The 21,799-nt window shown below is 34.4% G+C and overlaps 1 protein-coding gene across 1 annotated transcript in view; it reads left to right on the plus strand.

Annotated features, from left to right (window-relative positions):
• Window positions 1-10,620: 10,620 nt before the first annotated feature.
• IMPG1 (interphotoreceptor matrix proteoglycan 1) overlaps window positions 10,621-21,799 on the plus strand; it is a 280,357-nt gene continuing 269,178 nt past the window's right edge. Inside the window, 1 exon segment of the mRNA XM_031968606.1 lies at window positions 10,621-10,705. Coding sequence (XP_031824466.1) covers window positions 10,621-10,705 — 85 coding nt within the window.

The following is a 21,799-nucleotide window of genomic DNA, read 5'->3' on the forward strand; positions in this document are numbered from 1 at the left end:
TTAATAAAAATTAAAATTAGGAAGTTAGATTGAAGCCAGATTCTGGAGGGCTTTAGATGTTGATCTAAAGACCTTGGTTTTGTTGGGGAGGCTTTAAGGGTAGTGGTATTTGGGTGGGGAGGGGGAGAATTGTTTTGTCTTGTTTGGTTCTAGAAGCAATAAGAAGCCATTTAAAGACTTTTGAACTAATGAGTGACATGTGAATTGAACAAAGAAATTATAAAAAATATGGAATCCAATTAGAAAAGTATTAAAGTAGGTTAGGCAAGAAAGGAATAAACAAAAAAAAAAAATTATTAAGACTTTACTATGTGCCAAGGACTAGAGAGAGGAACTTGACTTATCTCACTGAAAGGAAATTCACTTTAACCAATCCAGTTCTCTATAATTAGTCTTAAAGGCAAGAGTTGAATGGATGTCCTAGTTTTGAAGCCAGATACCTAGCCACTATGACATAATGCCTCTCAAGTGCTAGGAATAAAAAAATAAATAAATAAAACAGTCCCTGGGGATGACATTATAATACAGGAAATAAATCTCCTATTCTTTTACCTGAAATTCTGTTCTGAACAATTCATTTTCTTTCTTATTATTGTTTAGAAAAAGGAAAGTTAAAGTGGATACTGAGGAAGATAAAATTTAATTTGTTCTATCTTATAAATACATTCTTTATATGGCAGAAATCCAAGATAGCTTTTAAAAGGTGTTTTTATGCATGGACTACATATCAGCAATTATATGGGGGAGGGGGGAGGAGAGGGAAGATTGTATTCAAGAAGATTTTTTTTAAATGTCAGATATTCATCCATTTACATGTTTTAACACAAAACCTATTTATGTGACAGTATACATTTTTCCCTTTAAATGATTTCTGGTCAAAGGTGTAAGACTATAAAATGTTTCTTTTCTACATTATTCAAAAAAACTGCAATTAGACGACCTGAAGTTTTTGGAAGGCACATTCAGTATAGAGGGTTTAAAGCATTCATATTCTACTATGCTTTACCCAACTCCAACAATAGTTCTTCAACTTTAAAAAACATCCTATTGGAACATATACATATGGTAACAGAAAGGAGGTTTCTCTGCTATGGACAAATTAGAGTTTATAGATATGGGTGAAAGCTTATCCAGCATAACAGAATTACATTCTTTTTTTAAATTCTATTATAGCTTTGGTTTTTACATCACTTTCATTTCCAAGTATATATCTAGAAAATTTTCCCTTATATTATAGAACCAAAAAGAAAATGAGAAGAAAAAAATAGAAATTCAGCAAAATTAATATTTGACTCAGTCTGATAACATATGCACTGTTTCACACATAGAGTTAAGACACAGAATTTTCCATAACATCCTAGTACCACAATTTATTCAACCATTCCCCCATCTCCGGGCATCTATTTTGTTTCCAGTTCTTTTTTGCTACCAAAAAAAATTTATAGGCATTTGGGTATATATAAGACTTTTCTGTCTCTGACTTCTTTTCATAAATATCCCTAGCAGAGGGATCAAAGGGTCAAAAACTATGAACATTTAAGTCATTAATGCCTTTTTCCCCCAATTACCTCATACTTAACTACCTTCTCTTTAATAATATTTCCTCTATATGTATAAACAGCAAGATGGTATAGTTCAGCTTCAATACTGATAAAATAATAATACTTGTAGCACTTTAACAACTTACAATTAACTTATTTGATCCTCATAACAACAGGTAAATATTATTATAATCTGTTGGAATCTTTTACAAAGTGTTAAGCCATTATCTTCATTTTACAGATGAGGAAACTGTGGCAGATCTTTCCCATAGTAACCCAGATAGTAATTGTCTGAAGCTTGATCTGAACTTTGCTTTTCCTCAAAATCTAGGATTCTATACACTGCACCACTTGGTTGCCTTAACCAGTAGCATCTATTTCTCAAAATTATGGTAAAAATCAAATGAAATTATTTACTAGAGTAATTTGCTATTTCCTTTTCCAACTCATTTTATTGAGTAGGAAACTGGTGTAAACAGAATTAAGAGACTTGTTCAGGGTCACATGTAAGTTTCTGAGGCCAAAGTGGAACTCAAGAAGAGTCTTCTTGAGTTCAGTTCAGGTACTCTATCCACTGAGCCACCCAGCTGCCTTATTATACTTACATAAATACACATATGTGCATAAACATAAACACATATATAATATATACATATGCTTATATGTATATATATGATTTTTATTATTTATATGTATACATGAAGACATATACTTATTTTCCCCATTAGAATATAAATTCTTTAAGAGTAGGGATTGTTTCATTCTATTTTTGAATCCCCAGAACATAGTGCAATACTTAACAAATAGTAAGGACTTAACCCATGCTGTGATTGATAATTCTAAATTGTCTTCCAGAATAGTTGAAAAAATTCTGTATTAGCACAGTGGTTTTTTCAACAGCCCCTACAATATTGACTATGTTCAGATATCTTTTGTCACCTGTCAGTTTGTTGTATATGTGGTAAAGCTTCAGATCACTTTGATTTACATTTGAAAGACAATATGGACTAAAGGTGCTTCTCAATGTCAATAATGACAATGTCAAACAAAATCCAAATGCACAAAGGATTTCTTATCAATGAAAAGCTTCTACAAGTACCCCTGTTTGCAGGTAACATTTTACTTGATTGCATGAAATCACATGATACTAAGCATCCTCCTGAAGATACACTTAAAGGAGATACATACAAAGGATACATACATAGACACGTATACAGGAAAATCAAAGTAATAAATAATAGAGTGTGGTTCTTATATAAGTGATTCAGATTAGTCAATTAATATGTGCATTTTTTACAGGCACTATAGATGGACAATTAGCTAGATCCAGAAAACAAATAGAAACAAATTGGTCTGGATCAAACTTCAATGATAAAACTATAAGTGACTTTAATTATCTCAAGCTGCTTACTGCCATGGTTTCCCCCCCAATAGAGAATAGTGTTTATACCAGGCCTTAGAAAATTCTGAAGATAGAAAGAACTCATAGCAACTGTTAAACAGACTCAAACCCAAAATATTTATTCTAGTCCATAAACTGTCCCTGGAAGAGAAATGAACTATTCCCTATTAGCGAACCCAGATTTGTTTCTCTTCTGGGGTTGCTAATAGAAAAACATTCTGACATTTTAGTGAAATCTATCACTCCATCCTATGGTTTGAATACTCCCTAAAAAGTCAAACTTATTTCATTTCTAAACTGTTAGACAAAGCAGCTCACTTCACACTGCCTGCTGCACTATCTAGTAAATTCATTGTTATAGAAGAGTGTGGTAATTCCATTTCCTCTTATCATGGACTTATCCTTTTCCTGTTGGCCCAGTCATGGGACTAAGTAATTGGTTATTTTTTCTAGAAGATATATGGCTTAGGAACTTTTTTACTCTCTCTTAAACAGAGGTTCTTAACCTCAGATTTCAGAAGATCTGTGAATTCAAATGGAAAAACTTTGGGAAGTATTCACACCAATGGGATCATGTATCAATGTAAACATCAAAATGTAAATATTAGCACAGGAGAGAAGGCAATGAAGGTGAGCTAAAGGATAGCAATAAAATGAATGCAATTCTCATGCAGGAAATATATACTATCATTTCTACCTGCATCAAGGATATTTTCACTTATTACATTGAATGGGGATGGGGGTAGAGAGAGCCACTCAACATTGCTAATGAAGGAGAAGCCTTCATAAATAAACACATATCAAACAAATAAGCATGCAGAAAAAGCTGCAGGGCATTGTGTAATCAGAAAAGTTGACTAAAATTTTAATGGACTATTGACATAGAAGGTCTATCAACTCATTTTGAAAAAAAGCTAGTATCTTTTTTAAAGAAAGAGGTAAATGGGGATCATTGATAATATTCAATTTTGAGGGAAATGAGAAATTTTAGAAACAAAAGAACCTTTTAGACAGAAATAATAGCTTATAGCCAAAATATTGTGTTGTCTTTTCTTTTCTTTTTTTTTTTTTTAAATTTTCAAGGGAAATAAAACTGGTCTTAAACACTGGGGAGAAGAAATTCATGTGATCATAAATCTGGAGCTAGAAGGGACCCAAGAGGCTATTACCCAAAATCTTAATTTTACAAATAAGGAAATTGAGGCTATGAGAGGTTCACTGGTTTGCCCAAGGTCAGATAAGTAGAAAATATTAGACACCAGATTTGAATTCAGGTCTGATAATAACGCTATCAAAGGAAGTTATCATAAAAGTTAAAACACTATATTGATACCTCTTTATTTTTAAAGGACATGTGTTTTCTTTTTTAAAAAAATACAAGGGAGTTTTGTTATTACATTACTAAAATGTCTTTCTGTGTCTGTTTCTCTCTCTCTCTCTCTCTCTCACACACACACACACACACACACACACACACACCACAGAAACATATCTAACCTTATATATGGGTTACATACTAGATCTGTGATATTATCAGTATCAGGAGTTCCCAAGTGAGGAAACTCCTATGAATACAGGGAAGTAGTATCTCTTCAACTTAGAGTCTAAGAGATCTCCCTAAAACACTTATAGGTTAAGAGACTTACTCAAGGTTTTTTGCTTTGTTTTTTCCAGTCATTTCAGTCATGAATAACTCTTTGTGATCCCTTTTGAGGTTTTCTTGGCAAATATAATGGAGGGGTTTGCCATTTCCTTCTCAATTTCATTTTACAGATGAGGAAACTGGATTGTGACCCCCAAGATCATATAGCTAACAAGTGTATAAGGCCAGATTTAAACTCAGAAAGATGAACTTTTGTGACTTTAGAGTTGGCACTCTCTCCACTATATTACCTAGCTACCCTACTAAAGGTTACAACCAGTATGTGTCAGAAGCAAGTTTTGAACCTCAAATTTCCTGATTCCTAGGTCAGTTCTTTTTTCTTTGTTTCTGCCTCTCTCCATGTATCCTTCCTCCCTCTTTCTCACTGTGCTCTCCCTCCCTTCCTCTCTCCCTTTTTCCTCCTCCCCCCACCCTCTTTTATCACATATATTTTAGAAAACAAACTTTATGCAACATTTTTTTTTCATAAAATTCTCTCTACTACAATGCTATGCAGTAATCCATTGCTCATTGCCATTGCATCTGGTACCAATAACAGAGCTGAAAGAGCTGAAATTGACCTTGCAAATTATCATATTAAAGGCATAAGCCCTGGGGCAGAGATGAGGTTGAGTAATGACAGATAAAAGAATTGCACCTGAACAGAAACTAGACCAAGAACTGGAACAGAGAACTCAGCATGAGGGGCCTTCCAGGACTGAGGAGCAGCCAATTAGGAACTAACAAGCAAAGGAAAGTATAGACCAAGAAATAAAGGAAGCTTTATAACACTTGAGCAGCATTCCTCCACTTCTCCTGTGCTTTCACTATCTATCTGAAATGGGACTATTTAAGCTATTTACTTCCTCCTCTGTTAATCTGGGAAGCCTATATTTTAGGAGGTAGTCATCCATTTCACTTAGGTTATCAAATTTATTAGCATAAAGTTGGGCAAAGTAACCCCTTACTATTTCTTTAATTTCCTCTTCATTGGTGGAAAGTTCTCCCTTTTCATTTTTAAGACTACTAATTTGATTTTCTCTCTCCTTTTTCTAGTCAGATTTACCAAAGGTTTATCAATTTTATTTTTTTTTCATAAAACCAACTCTTAGTTTTATTTACTAGTTCAATAGTTTTTTTTTTTTACTTTCAATATTATTAATTTCTCCTTTTAATTTTAGAATGTCAAGTTTAGTAATTGATTGGGGGTTTTTAATTTGGTCTTTTTCTAGCTTTTTAAGTTGCAAGCCCAATTCATTGATCTTCTCTTTCTCCATTTTATTCAAGTAAGCATCTAAGGATATAAAATTTCCCCTTATTACCACTTTGGCTGCATCCCACAAATTTTGGTACGATGTCTCATCATTGTCATTATCTTGAGTGAAATTATTAATTGTGTCTATAATTTGCTGTTTCACCCAATCATTCTTTAAGATGAGATTATTTAGTTTCCAATTACTTTTTGGTCTATTTACACCTAACTTGAGCCACTTGGCTTGGAAGTGACTTACTTTAGTGAATTAGAGAAAACTTCTGACACATGTGTCAGAGAAATCTTGATGAGACCACCAGTGTGGTCACTTGATCATATCACATCACAGTGGGCAAATTATATATTACATTTCCTCACAAGTTAATTAATAAAGCAATATCTTTTCTGAACTTAAAGGCAGAACAAGAAATGGTATGGGCTGCTACTACAGTACCTCATGAAACAAAACATACCTACCAAGTGCACCCAGAACCTCCAACCAAGTAACACATCCAACTCCTGATAATATGCACCATGCATTTACTGCTCCTGCTATTGAGAAAAGTATCTCCAAGGATTCACAAACAAATCAGACTTTCTGTTACCCAGCTGTCTTATTTTCATTACAGGAAAAAAAAATATCTTTACATTACAGGAAAAAAAATACCACACAGCACAATATGGAAAAAAGCAGTAATCCTTGTTGACATTCTAGGGGGTCACTATTCTCTCTTGATACAACCCCTAAAAGGCCTCTCTATTCTTTCTACTCCTAATTTACTAGTTAAGACTCCTTGCTTTGCCCATTCCTTAATTAACATTATCTTCCATTGCCTTCTTAATGGGTGGAGAAGTTGCTGGAGAATGGAAGAAAATTGGGAATTCAATTTTTTAAAAATAAATATTGAAATAAAGTATAACTATTTTTAAAAACAATTATCTTCCATTCCTCCCTTCTGCAGCTCTTCCTAAGCAGTTTCTAAGTTAGAAACTAATCATTGTAAGACTGCATATCTTTCCAAATTCTGGATCCTTATATCAAAAAGTATGATTGTAAAAGGAGTTTAAGCTCATTTGTCAATCTGAGATACATCTCTATTCACTTTCGTGAGCTATATAGTAAAAGAAAGGGAAAAGGAAAATACATACTCAACAATCACACATGATTCAAGACATTTACTGAAATCTTAAAGGAGATAGGCTCAATGAGTCCATTTGTACTCTCTTCAGGAGAAATTTTTGCTGACTTTCTACTTTCCCAAGTGATGGTGTCCAAGTGGTACCTTGAATATAAAATTGTGTTATATGATATAATTCTGGTTATTTAACAAAGTATAATGCCTTTCTAAATTTTACTTGGGAAACAGATTAAACGTGTTCTTCTTGACATAAGAGGATTGAATAAAGTCATTGAAAATTTACAAGAAGAACAATTCAGGCTTGATGTCAGGAAAATCTAACTGTTAGAGCTATTCAAAAGTAGAATGAGCTACCAAGGGAGGTGCTAGTTCCTCATTATCTCAGGTCAATAAGCAAAGACTAAATAATCATTTATCAGGTATGTTGTAGACAGAATTCTTGTTCAGCTATGGATTGGACTAGAAACGTCTCTTCCCTTCAGACTCTGCAGTTTTATATTTTCCTTTCATCTGTAAGTGAATTATTTCTAAAGCAAGTTATTATTTAAAGCCTAACTACTTACATCCTGCAGCTAACAAGCATTCCAACTGAGAACAGTGTATAAATATGTCTTTGATCCTGTAGCATCAACTACAATTAGTTACTGATGACATTAAATTGTTAAACTAATAATTTATTAGTGGAGTAGACTGTCAGAAAGAAACTATGTCTTTTGTAAGTAGCTACATAAAGCTACAAATTTAAGTAACTATCATATTACCACATTAGAGAAAGGTCAAGGTCTGAACTTGAATCCTAATTAAGATATGGAAATCAAATTTACATGTCAAATACACAGAAACCTCCAGTGATCAACAAAACTGCAATGCCAATTTCCCCCAATATTATTTAGATAATTCCCAAATATCAACAAGATCATTGCAGAGAAAGGGCATAATACAGAGTGAGTAGTAATTAGGGCCAAAGGGATCAAGTCTTCCCAGAGAAAGTGTAATCAAAATATTTTCATTCCTCTATATAGATGTGAATATCTTAGATACATAGTCACAGAGAAAATAAAGGTTTATTTTTTTCTTTAACTTTCCTCATTTGAGATGAGGCTAGAACTGGTCTCTTGTCTTACTGTTTCTACCTGAAGATAGGTGTTGGTCTTTTAATTAGTGGTAAGGCTGATTCCATTTGAAACTTCCTTCCCTGCTATTTCCTGATCACTGCTGATGCCAACAGCACTTCCTGAACACCCCACAGATTGTGCAGTCCTTAAGGGCCTAATTTTTAAACCACCTAAAAGGCAAGATGTAATTTGTGTAACTTAAGTTCTGAGTTCTGCCTGTACAATGCTTAAATCATACCTTAGATTTGTGTGTAACATTTGACAAGTGAAGGTACACAAACCAAGAGCAAAAGTAGGTATTTTCCATCTTTTTTACTATATAGTTTATTCAGGTGAATGGGGATGTACCAGTCTGACAAATAAACTCAACCTTGTTAATACATAACCACATACATAAAATTCATATAAAAAATAACTTCACAAAAGTATATAATTTGAGTTAATTTCAATATTTTATAAGTTTAAAATAAACATCAATTTGATTTTATTAGGAAGTTAACTTCTCATTCTCCCTTATGCTGCAGAAATATCCAAGTAATTGCCAAATCTTCCTATTAGAAACTCTTTAGATCTGAGCCTTTTCTCTACTCACATAAGCATCCATATAATTCAGGTGTTCATCACCTTTCAGTTGAATTATTGCAACAGCCTCCAGGTAATTTTCCTTCAGCAGACTTCTCCCTACTCTAGTACACTCTACTCACTTCACTTTATACAAAGTGATTTTCCTTAAGCAAGAAACTGACCATGTCATTTATCTACTCAAACAAGTCCAGTTGGATCCATTTTGTCTTTTTTTGAGGTTTAAATCTTATTTATTTTTAATATACATTGCTTTATAAACATATTTTAAGAGAAAAATAAAAGCAAAAGTGAAAAACTATAAGAGAGAGAGAAAAAAAAGTAAAAAGAAGTGAACATAGCATGCATTGATTTACATTTTAGTCTCCTTAGTTCTATCCAAAGTCTATTGGAATTGCCTTGGATTACTGAATCACCGAGGAGAACCAGGTGTTTCATAGTTGATCATTGCAATTCTTGCTGTTACTGTGTACAATGTATTCCTGGTTCTTCTCATTTCAGCAACAGTTTGTATAAATCCAGGATTTTCTAAAATCAGCTTGTTCATCATTTTTATAGAACAATAATATTCCATTGTGTTCATATATCACAACTTATTCAGCCATTCTCTACTTGATGAACATCTATTCCTTTCCAGTTCTTTGCTACCCCAAAAATAGCTACTACAAACACTTTTACACATGTGGGTCCTTTTCCCTCCTTTATGATTTCCTCGGGATACAGACCCACTAATGGCACTGATGAGTCAAAGGGTATGCACAGCTTTATAGCCCTTTGGGCATAGTTCCAAATTGTTCTCCAGAATGGTTAGGTCATTTCACCACTCCATTAACAATGCATTAGTGTCCCAGTTGTCCCACATTCCACCATCATTTATCATTAACTTTGCCTGTCATTTTAGCCAATCTGAGAGGTATGAAGTGGTACCACAGAGTTGTTTTAATTTTCATTTATCTAATCAATAGTGATTTTGGAACATTTTTTCATATGACTATAGACAACTTTAATTTTGTCATCTGAAAGTTGTTCATATCCTTTGACCATTCATCAGCTGGGGACAAAATACAGTCTTCTAGTTTGTAAAACGCAATCTGGCCTCAACTTATGATTCCAGATTCATTACTCTTCTTTTCATTACTCTTCTTTTGATATTTTGTGAACCAATCAAACTGACCGTCTTTCTGTTCCTCATATACATACTTTATCTCTTTCTTCCTTCCCTCTCTTCCTTCAAGACATAGTTCAAGCTTCACTCTGGAAAAGAAGAAATTGCTACTTCCACCATCTCAAGTGCTAGTGACTGACTTTCTAATCTTGTAATTAATTACAAAGTAATTATTTGCTACTAGTTGGCTAAGTAAATAAGAAAACTGGGCCTAGAGTCAGGAAAACTCATTGTCCTGAATTGAAATCTGACCTCAGAAACTTACCAACTGTGTAACACTAAGCAAATCACTCAACCCTTGCTGCCTCCGTTTTCTCATTGGTAAAATGAACTGGAGAAGGAAATGACAAACTACTCCAGTATCTGCCAAGAAAAAGTCATGAATGAATGAACAACAATAAAAAGATATTTGTACTTATTCTCTTCCTATTGTGTACTCTCTCTTTTTTCTCGCTCTTCTCTCTCTCTTCTCTCTCCCTCTCTCTCACACAGCAACATACATATGCATATATACAGACATGTACAGACTTAGACATATGTGCCTATGTTATATACATATACATGTCTATGACACAGGTAAAACCAAAATGGTAAATTATAGGCTAGGACCCAGCTAAAATCCCTGAACATGTCCTCTTAACTTTAAAATAATGTTTCAAATCATGTTTTGATTTGAAGCAGAACCTGCAAAAGTTTAGGGAAAGACATTTTTTTCCAGCATAAATAACTTAGGAAGCCGACATGAGAGATTGGTAACACTGGAGTGGGCACAAATCTGGAGCATGGCTGGAGCAACAACAGTGGACCCTGAAGGCTTCTGGGACAGCAACAGTACCAGCACATTCAGAAGATTTGAGTTAAAAGATGGTAAGGGAGTCAAACAACTGGTAAGGAATAAATTTCAGAGTATCCTTTGCTGGCCCTGGGTGCAATAGGTGCTAATTGACAACTCTGTTACCTATAAGCAGTTCTGGATTGCAGTTCCAGAACTGAAAGGAAGACTTGTGATCAGTCATTATGATTGTCACAGTTCCAGGGCCAAAAGTAGCAGTTATCACTTCAGCAAAGTAGAGGATCTAGTCACAATTCAGAACCAAAAGAAGCATATGATTGTGGTTACAAGGGATCAGGGACCCTTCTGGGATTGATACTAAAACATAGATAAGGAGACTAGTAAACATGCATCTTCTAGAATCATATTACCACCTTAGAAGCACCAAAAACTTGCAGACTCCCAAAAATGGCTCTGAAAATAGCAGCACAAAAAAAGCCTAAAGACTAGTACAGGTAGAAAAGTATTGGGTGGAAAAGTAAAGTCAGGAAGTTGCTTGAGCTCTCCCAGTTTCTTTCTAAAACCACATGAAACCAACCCTCTAAACAGAGTCTGACAGAATGAAACCACACTTCAGCTCAAGATAGAGAAAACTTCAAGAAAGGTCAGTCTAACTGGGGTAAAAAGAATGTTCAGCCCAAGTTAGACAGATTCTGCAAAAGCCAAAGTCTTAATCACAGCAAATCAGGCAAAATAGACAACTTTGATTACATTCAATTAAAAAAGATTTTGCAGAAATAAAATCAACAGGAACAAGATTAAAAGGGAAGTACAAATCTGGGGAAAAGATTCTTTATAGCCAGTGTTCTGATAAAGCTCTCATTTCTAAAATATATAAAGAACTGTATCAAATTTATGTCATTTCCCAATTGGTAAATGATCAAAGGATATAAAGACAATTTTCAGATAATGAAATTAAAGCCACTTATAGTTATATGAAAAAATGCTCTAAATTTGTATTGATTGGAGAAATGCAAATTAAAACAACTCTGAGGTACCACCTCATACCTTTCAGATTGGTTAAGATGATAGGAAAATATAATGACAAATGTTGGAAGGGATGTAGGAAACCTGGGCCACTAATGCAATGTTGGTGGAGTTATGAAATAATCCAACCATTCTGAGAACAATCTGGAACTATGGTCAAAGGATTATAAACTGTGTATACCTTTTGACCCAGAAGTGTCATTATTAGGTCTGTATCCTAAGGAAATCATAAAGGAGGGGAAAGGACCTTCATGTGCAAAAAATGGTTGTAGCAGCTCTTTTTTGTGGTAGCAAAGAAGTAAAAAACAAGCAGATATCCATCTATTGAGGAATGGCTGGACAACATGGAGGTATTTGAATATTTTTGTTCTATAAAAATGATGAGCAATCTAATTATAAAAAGGCCTGGAAAAATTTACATGAACTGATGCTGAGTGAAACAAGCAGAATTAGGAATATATTATATATAATAACAGCAAGAATGTGGAATGATCAACTATGAAAGGCTTAGTTCTTCCCAGTGGTTCAGTGATCCAAAGCAATCCCAATAGACTTTGGACAGAAAATGCCATCTGCATCCAGAAAAAGATCTAAGGAAATTCAATGTAAATCAACATATGCTATGTTCATTTCTTTTTACCGTGTGTTTTTTTTTTTTTTACCTCTCCCATAGTTTTTTCCATTTGCTCTGATTTTACTCTCCCAACATGATTGATAAAGGAATGTGTATTTAAAAATATATACTTACAGGGCAGCTAATTGGTATAATGGATAGAGTACCAGCCCTACAGTCAGAAAGACCTTAACTCAAATCTGACCTCAGACACAACACTTCCTGGCTGTTTGACCCTAGGCAAATCACTTAATCCCAATTGCCTCAGCAAAAAAATAAAATAAAATAAATTTACTACAATAAAAAGACCAGTATAGTATCTCCCCACCCCTATGTTAAGATAATGTAATTTAGCATAAATTTCAAAGTAACGAAATAGACTGAGGAAATGATAACAAACAAAAATCTTCCCCCCCCCAAAAAAAAAAAAAAAAAATTTGAACCTAAAATTGCTGAAAGGGTGGTTAGGACCTAGGAAGACTAAGGAGGACCAGGGAAGACTAAGACATAAATTTAGATAAAAGACAATGTGATTAAGTGATAATCAAAACCTTAAAAAATATTAATTGTATCCAAGAACAGAAAGAGTTACCGGGAAATTAAAGAAAGAGATGAGTGGTAAATGAAAATTTGGGAAAAGAAATGAGAATGATGCAAGAAAATTATGAAAAGAGAATTATGTTTGGTGAAAGTGCTGATGAAAAAATAGTTTTAAAAAATTGGCCTAAAATTAAAAGAAGCACAAAAAAATCACTGAAGAAAAGAACTTCCTAATAAATAGAATTGGGCAAGTGAAAGCTAATGACTACAAGACTTCAAGAAACAAGAAAACAAACTCAAATTAATGAAAAACACAAGAAAATGAGAAACATTTCATCAGGAAAAACAATTGACCTGGGAAATAGATCAAAGAGAGATAATTTAAGAAAGCTTTGATCGAAAAGGCTTAGACATCATATTTCAAGAAATTATAAAGGAAATCTATCCTGATATCTTAGACACAAAGAGTAAAATAAAAATTGAAAGGATCCCTAGTCATCTCCTGAAAGAGATCCCAAAATGAAATCCCAGGCAAATTCCAGACCTCCCAGGTCAAGGAGAAAATATCAAAACCAGTCAAAAGCAATTTAAATATTGTGGAGATAGAGTCAAAATCACACTAGATGTAACACCTTCCATTTAAACAAATTAAGGGCCTGAAATTTGATATTAAAGAAAACAAAGGAGCTAGAAATACAACTAAGAATAACTTATCCAACAAAACTGAGTATAATTCTTCTGGAGATGAGAGGGAAAATAGATATTTAGTGAAATAGAGGACTTCCAAGCATTCTTGATGAAAAAGTCAAAGCTAAATAGAAAATTTGGCATTCAAAAACAAGACCAAAGAGAAATATAAAAACCATAATAATCATGAGGAACTCAATGGAGTTAAATGGTTTACATTGCTATATAGGAAGATGATACATCTAACTCCTAAGAACTTTATTCAGTCATTTAGAGGAAGTATGCATAGACAAAGGATGCAGATGTGAGTCAATTATGTTGGGATGATTTCAAAAATAATTATGTAAAGGTGAAAAAGAGGGATACACTAGAGAAGGGTAAGGAAGAGATAGAATGGGACAAATTTTCTCACTTAAAGAAGGCATGCAAGGAAAAGTTTTTATACTCGGTGGAGAAAATGAGAAGAAAGTTGGGCAATACTCAAACCTCACTCTCATCAGAATCAATTCAGAGAAGGAACACACACACACACTTAGTTGGATATAGAAATATAATTTCCTCAGAGAGAAGAGAGAAAGAGGATAAGAAATTTAGGGGGAGTAGGATGACAGGGCACAGGGTGGATTAGGCAAGGTAAATATCAGAAGCAATATAGACTGTTCAGGAAGAACAGGACAAAAAGAGAGAGGGATCAAGAATGGATAGATAGAGGGACACAATTATTATTATCAATGCAGTGATCCAAGACTATTCCAAAGGATCCATAATTTAAAAATGCTGTCCACCTCCAAAAAGAGAACTAGTAAAATCAGAGTGCAAATTGAAGTATATTTGTCTCACTTTTATTTGCTTTTTTGTTTGCAATATGGAAATGTTTAGAATTATTCCACATTTGTAATTAATATACCATTTGCCTTCTCAGTGAGTGGGTTACCTAAAGAAAAAGGGGAGGGAGAGAATCTGAAACACAAAAATTTTTTAAACTATTTAGAAAAATAATTAATTGGTCGATTTTTAACTGACACATAACAAAATATACCCTGAGTAGGCAAAAGAAAATAAACCCCAAGTATTTCTAAAAAAATTTTTTTTTAATTTTTAAAGAATTAGTACATCATAATGGGTAGCAAGATAGCTTTGAAATTAGGAAGATCTGGATTCAAATTCTGTTTCCAATAATAATTCTATGACACAGACAAATTGCTTAAATAACAGTTGTTGATCTGCAAAGATAGACAGAATTTCTATAATGAGAGTTTCCTAGCATGAAAAAATAACATATCTAGAGCTATCTACATTACGTTATACAGGCATAATGGGTTTATAGTGCAAAATACACACACACACACACACACACACATAAAATTTAACTTGAGAAGGTTCCAAGCCCTGACTAAAGTGGAGGAAGAATTTGCATGCAACTTTTTATTTGCAGGTGTTTGTACAATCTGTGCAGCCTCTGACTCTGAGATGCAATAGAATATAGATCAATTTTCTGCCACTTGTACTAATATGGGTCTGAAATTCAAGAAAACAGAAGTTCACCACACTGTATAACTTCATTTACCTTGGCAGTGTACTTTCCAGGGATGTACACATAGATGATGAGATTGATGCATGCATTGCCAGAATAGTTCTATATTTGGGCAACTTCAAAAGAAAGTATGGGAGTGACAGGACTGTCTATCAAACTGAAGGTAGAGTCGATCACCTGAAAAATTTGGATAGTCTACTAATGTCATGCCAGGAAACTGAATCACTTCCATTTGAATTGTCTCTGGAAGATTTTAAAGATCACCTAGCAAGACAAGGTATCAGACACTGAAGTCCTCTCATGACCTTAACTGCCAAACTTTCAAACTGCAAAGAATCCAACTCCCAGGGACTGGTCATGGAGCTCAAATGCCAAAGTCACAGACTATTTTACAGGGAACTCAAGGCAAATGCTCACATAAAGGTCAGAAAAAGGTGTACAAGGATAATCTCAAGATCTCTCTGAAAAGTAGTGATTGTGAGACTTATAAGACCCTGGCACAGTACTGCCCAGCATGAAGTGCCTGCATCAAAGAAGGAACTATGCTATATGAACAAAGCAGAATTATAGGAGATCGAAAGAAACATGAGATGCACAAATTTATAGACATCTGAATCACAAATGTTCATGCAGACTATTTGGGCCCTGTGACATCCGGGTCAGTTCCCTATTGACCTTAGGATCAGCCAGAGTCAAGATCAGGAAAAGTCCTTGGTCTTTAGGGGGAGAAGTAAAGGAGATGGACAAAATTGCCATAAGCTCTTCACCTACCGATCTCCTTTCTCCTCGTTCTTCTCCAAAGTGATTCTGGCTTGTCTTACTCCACCCCCTAATCCCTCCTACAATTCTCTGTATACACCAAAAGATTGAGCCAGTACAGAATAGTGAGAAGGTCCATTTTCCAAGCATATGCTAATAGAGTATTGTCTAATAGGTAATTAGCCATAAGTGCTCAGTTGTCTGATTCCAGTGCACCTATTCACAGTTTCAGCCCTTTACAGGGCCTGACCTGTGGCAGAGCCTTCCACACTCATTGAACTGACCAGGCACAGTGAACACATTACACTTTGACCTCAACATTGTAATGGCATTGGTCCTCTTTGAGTACAAAGGACAAACAATAACAATATATAACATAATCATGTATATACATATGTAATATTATATAAATAAATACACAATACATGCATATATACATTTTATACACATGTATACACATATACAAATATGTTCATATACTAATGAGAAAATATACAAATATGTTCATATAGCTAATGAGGGAATTTTTTAAGTGACTATGTTTGTTACAAGGAATTTGACTTTTTTTTCTTTTTTAAAAATAGAATGGTATGTGAGAGGGAGATATAACAAATTTCTCTTAATTAAAAATGTTTCTTAAATAAAGAAGTGGGATGCTATAGATGTGGAATGGTGCATGCACTTTCAAATAAGTTGACTATATTATTAGTTTTAAGTAATTGTTTTGCTTTGTTATTATTGTAGATAGGTGGTAGTATGTAAAAACAAATATATAAATAAAACTTTTTAAAAGCCAAATATAAAACACACACACACACACACACACACACACACATACATACACAAACACATTTGCCACTCTGTAAAACAGTCTGTTAAATAAGTGAGTCTTTGTCATGTAAACTACATGACCAGTCCTTTGGATTTGGGTTCTTTGCAGTAGAGTTTGAAAGCTTGACAATGCTATATAATTATATATGTGTATGTAGATAGATATATATAGATAGATAGATATGTATATATATGTATATGTATACACATATATATTCACATATATAGTAGGTAGGTAGAACATAGTAGGCACTAAATAAATGTCTGTTGATCAAGATTATATGATGATCAATTCTGATGAACATAGCTTTTTTCAACAATGAGATAATTCAGGCCAGATCCAATGATCTTGTGGTGATGGGAGCCATCCATACCCAGAGAGAGGACTATGGGAATTGAGGGTGGATTATAACATAGCATTTTCATTCTTTTTGTTGTAGTTTGCTTGAATTTTATTTTCTTTCTCTTTTTTTTTTCTTTTTGAGCTGAATTTTCTTGTGCAGCAAGATAATTGTATAACTATGTATGCCTATATTGGATTTAACATATATTTTACCATGTTTAACATATATGTTGAATTACTTGCCATCTAGAGGAGGGAGTGGAGGGAAGGGGAGAAATTGAAACACAAGGTTTTTCAAGGGTTAATATTGAAAAATTATCCTTACATATGTTTTGAAAATAAAAAGCTTCAATTAAAAAATAAATAGCTGTTATTAATGTCATGTCTCATGTTCATAGGCAGTTAAATAAGACAGTGAATACAGTACTGTATATAGTTCAGAATACTGGGGAAGATCTGAGTTCAAATATGATCTCAGGCATTTATTAACTGTATGACTCTGGACAAGTTATTTAATCTGTCTATCTTAATTTCATCCTTAAAATGATATTGTTACCATCTACCTTTCAGGATTGTTGTGAAGATAAAATGGAATGATATTTATAAAGTGCTTTGCAAATCTCAAATTATAACATATATATGTATACATATGCATACATACGTGTGTGTGTGTGTGTGTGTGTGTGTGATGAGGGAACCTTGAAACTGCCCTTGACTTTTGGGGTATACCTTGAAACTCTGCTGAGTTTGATTGGGACCCACTCTTGGGGCAGTTAAGTGGTTTCATTAAGATTGGCTGAGGACCACTCTCTACTTAGCTTGAACTTAAGTGGTCTCATTTAGCTGGAGATCTGGACTTGATACTTCTGTTGGGCTGAAAATTAGTCCAGGACCACTTCTACTTAGCTGAAACTTAAGTGGTCTTATTTAATTAGAAATCTAGGCCTGGGAGCAATGACAACATTTCATTCAATTGAAACTTCAGTTTCAGATTTCCTATTTAATGGGCAATTTGGGGGCTCATTTCTTTACAGAGGCGTAAAGTAGAAATCATGCCATGCCAAGGGACGTCTCTCCCTTTGGCACAGCTGTCTACCAGGACCACTGCCCACTGAGAACACATTCTCTTTCTAGAATTAATCCCTCTTTATCTCTCTGTCAGGATTTCTCTATTAGGACCTTTATCTTTCTCTCAAGGCCTTGCCACAGAAGAAGTCAGTCTCCTAGCAAAAGCTGATTTCTCAGTGCCAATAAACTTCCTTTTGCCAGTCAAACTTTTCAGGTTTGTGAATTCTTTCATGTTAGACCTACAATGACCAAAGAGGGGTTCTCACAACTCTCTGTACTGCCACTAACCACATTCATTTGGTTCCCTGACCCAGCATCAAAGCCGAGCCTTAGCAGTGAATGTGTGTGTGTGTGTGTGTGTATGTGTATAAATGTATGTATTATTAACATTACACAATTGACCCATTTAAAATGTCCTTACTGATTTTCTCCCTTTATCTAAGTTCTTCTCTATTCTCAAGACCCAACTCAAGTTCACCTCTTTTTTCTTATTACCCTTGCCTTCAAATTACTCCCTAGCAGTAATACAATCTACTATATACAAATAAGGCAAATAAGATAATTTCCTAACCCTATTACTACATAAAACTAGAAGAAAAAACCTTAAAGATTATCTAGTCCAATCCCTTCATTTTATTGTTCTTCAGTTGTTTCATGTTCATTAAGCCTAGTTACACTCACCATGTTGTTGCTCCTCCAGGGTAATAATTATGCCTTGTACTTTTATTGCAGGTTCTTGATAAATATTTATTGTTGCTATTCAATTCAACAAATATTTATTAAACACATACTACATGTTAGGCACCAGGGATATTAAAAAAAAACAAAAAAACAACCCAATTCCTCCCCTCAGGAACTTATAGCCTACAAGAGAAAAATAAAGGTAATTTTATCCTTTATTCAAGAAATTGAATTGTTTTTCAGCCAAATACCAGGTTTTGCTAAATGATACTCATCACAAAAGGGGCCCCTAGGCCTAGGAGGTCACATATGCTGTGTTTTTTAACTCATCCATGGATGACTGACTGACCCACCTTTATTTGTTCTAGGTCTCCTCAGAGCTGAATACAATTACATTTACAAGATGGTTAATCAGGTTTGGAATATAGCCTGTGGCTTTGAAACTGATAAAAACTAATTGGCCTATGACCTTAATTCAAGGGTTTTACCCTTTTTTGTGTGTCCCAGACCCTTTTAGCAATCTGGTGAGGCTTATAGATGGCTTCTCAGAATGTTTTTTAAATGAAAAAATAAAAATACATGAAATTATAAAGGAAGTCATACTGAAACCAGTTATCATTTTTTTGAAAATTAAGTTTGCAGACCTTAAGTTAAGAAGCCTGTTTTAATTTCACTAACACAACATCCTTACCCACTCAATTAATCTAGTGTACCCTAGGAAATAAACCTGAAAGGCACAATTGGAAAGTCATTCTGTTTTATTTATGTACAAATATATCCTGATGCATCTCAGACTTACAAGGAATCTCAGAGGCTTTCTAATCCAATATAATTTTCTTCTCCAACTAAAATGTGAGTCCTTTGAAAGTAAGAACAATAAAGCTTTTTTAAAAATTCATGTCTCCCATACTTAGCACAGTTTGGCACACAGAAAATTCATAATAAATGTTTTTCATTCACTCAAAATTTCAAGAATTCTCCATAACATACTTTGAAAGTAGTCATCAAGCATTTGCTTGAAAACTTTTAGTAAAAGGAAATGTATTACCTCTTTAAGCAACCCATTTCACTGTGATGTACAAAATATCTGGGAGACATAATTTCTGGATAATTGATCATTTTGTTAATTATAGCTAGTGAAAAATTAATAAAAAGATGGTCATTTGATTTTCTCTCATAAACCAAAGACATCTTGTGAAGACCTCTTGATACTTCTATACCCATGGAATAATGGGTATTCCCAACAAGTGAAAATCAATTCTCATTGGTTAACAATTAATGAGAAAATGAATATGTTAGTAAGGAGATGGAAAAAATTTCCGTTCCTCTCTGAGAGAGTATGATCTAATCATGATACTCGGCTACCTCCAAAAATCTGGGCAAAAAAATTTATCTCTACCAAGATCTTCCTGGTTGGTTTTCCCCTTCATATGCAGCATCATCCTAAATTATAATGAAAGGTCCCAAAGTTAGAAAGAGGCCTATTTCCTAAGGTAAAGATTCCATTTAGACTGGATTTTATTTCTAAGGTCTCTTGGTTGGGTAGAATGCTACCTGAAATCAAAAAGCATGTACCAAAAGAATTTGGGCAATCTCATTTATCATAAATGACCTTCAGGTGCTGAATGAATAACCTATAAAGGACTGACTTCTGTATAACTAAATAGAAAAGGGGGAATTGTAACTTCAATTAATAATTGATTATTGAAATATGACAAAAATAATCATTTCTCTCAACACTTTGAACAGTTCTAATTGTTGAAAGGTTTTTTTTTTTTCCTGATATTCAAGTAAATTTGACTATTTTCAGTTTCCATCTTTTGCTTCTACTCCTTTCCTCTGGGACCAAGAGCCAAAATTCTAATCTTTCTTCCACAAGACTGCCTTTCAAATGTTTAAATACAAGGATCATGCCGCCTCTAATCATTCTTGACCTCAGAGTACTCTTCTCTAGCACCTCTAACCAGTCCTTTAACATGAACTAAAAACCATTAACCATTCTGGCTATAAGGTATGTTCAGGGAAGACTAGTACCTCTGGTGTGACAGCTGTCAAGACCTTTCCAGGGCTGCTTTCAGTCTTTGGTATCCACCTGATCCACCTAACTCTTACCTATGCCTCCACGAAGCTGCACAGTGGTCACACCTCTGTAAATGGTTTTGACTGACAAAGTAAACTAGGTTAAGAATAATCAAAGGATCTCAAACCCTGCAATGAATTAGTTTACCCAGGCATGCAAGGACTTCCCCAGGTGGAATAGGCAGATGAAAACAATTTATTCCAATGTCCATGTACATAGTGGAATGCTCAGAGCTTGGTTAAACAGCAGGGTCATTCACTGAATCTTGAGTTATCACCAGTCATCTTGATTCTGTCCTGCCACCAGACACTGGTGGCTTTAGAAGAGAGAGTGAGACTGATAACTTTGTGAAACTCTGCCTCATTTAAGTACTGTAGAGGACAGGAACTCTGAAAAGGTGTACTTAAATCAAGGACAGCAGGGTATTTATAGTTAAGTACCTACTCAATGTGAGATAATGCTCTAAGCACATACTCAATGTGAATCAATCTAGTTGGCATATACTTAGGGTAATATGGTGATGTTATGTTCTACAGTTGCACATGCTCAATATGGTTGCCCATGCTTAGTATGATGTAGTGGTGTAATCATACTGGAGTATTTAAGTGAGTCTCAAAGAAAGAAAGCTCTCTGTCAGCAGCAGCTCTCTACCACAGCTCTCAGCCACAGACACAAGGGAAGATGCCAGATTCCAGAATTCATCTTTCACCAGTGCCATGAAGCTGGTGTAGGTTTTGCAATCAAAACCAATCTAATAAACAAGCTCACAAGCTTTCCAAAAGGATTGAATCACAGCCTCATGATATTGCAATTGCCACTTTCAGGAAAATACCGAGCCACTATCATCAGTGCTTATGTTCTCACCATGATGAATCCTGATGAGGTTAAAGGAAAAAATTTATGAAGACCTGGAGTCTCTTATCATCAAGGTGCCACAAAATGACAGTCTTATAATTCTGGGTTGACTTTAATGCTAAAGTAGACTCAGATTATCAGACATGGTAGG

Source organism: Sarcophilus harrisii, chromosome 4 (genome assembly GCF_902635505.1).
Source record: "Sarcophilus harrisii chromosome 4, mSarHar1.11, whole genome shotgun sequence".
In the NCBI taxonomy this organism is placed as follows: domain Eukaryota; kingdom Metazoa; phylum Chordata; class Mammalia; order Dasyuromorphia; family Dasyuridae; genus Sarcophilus; species Sarcophilus harrisii.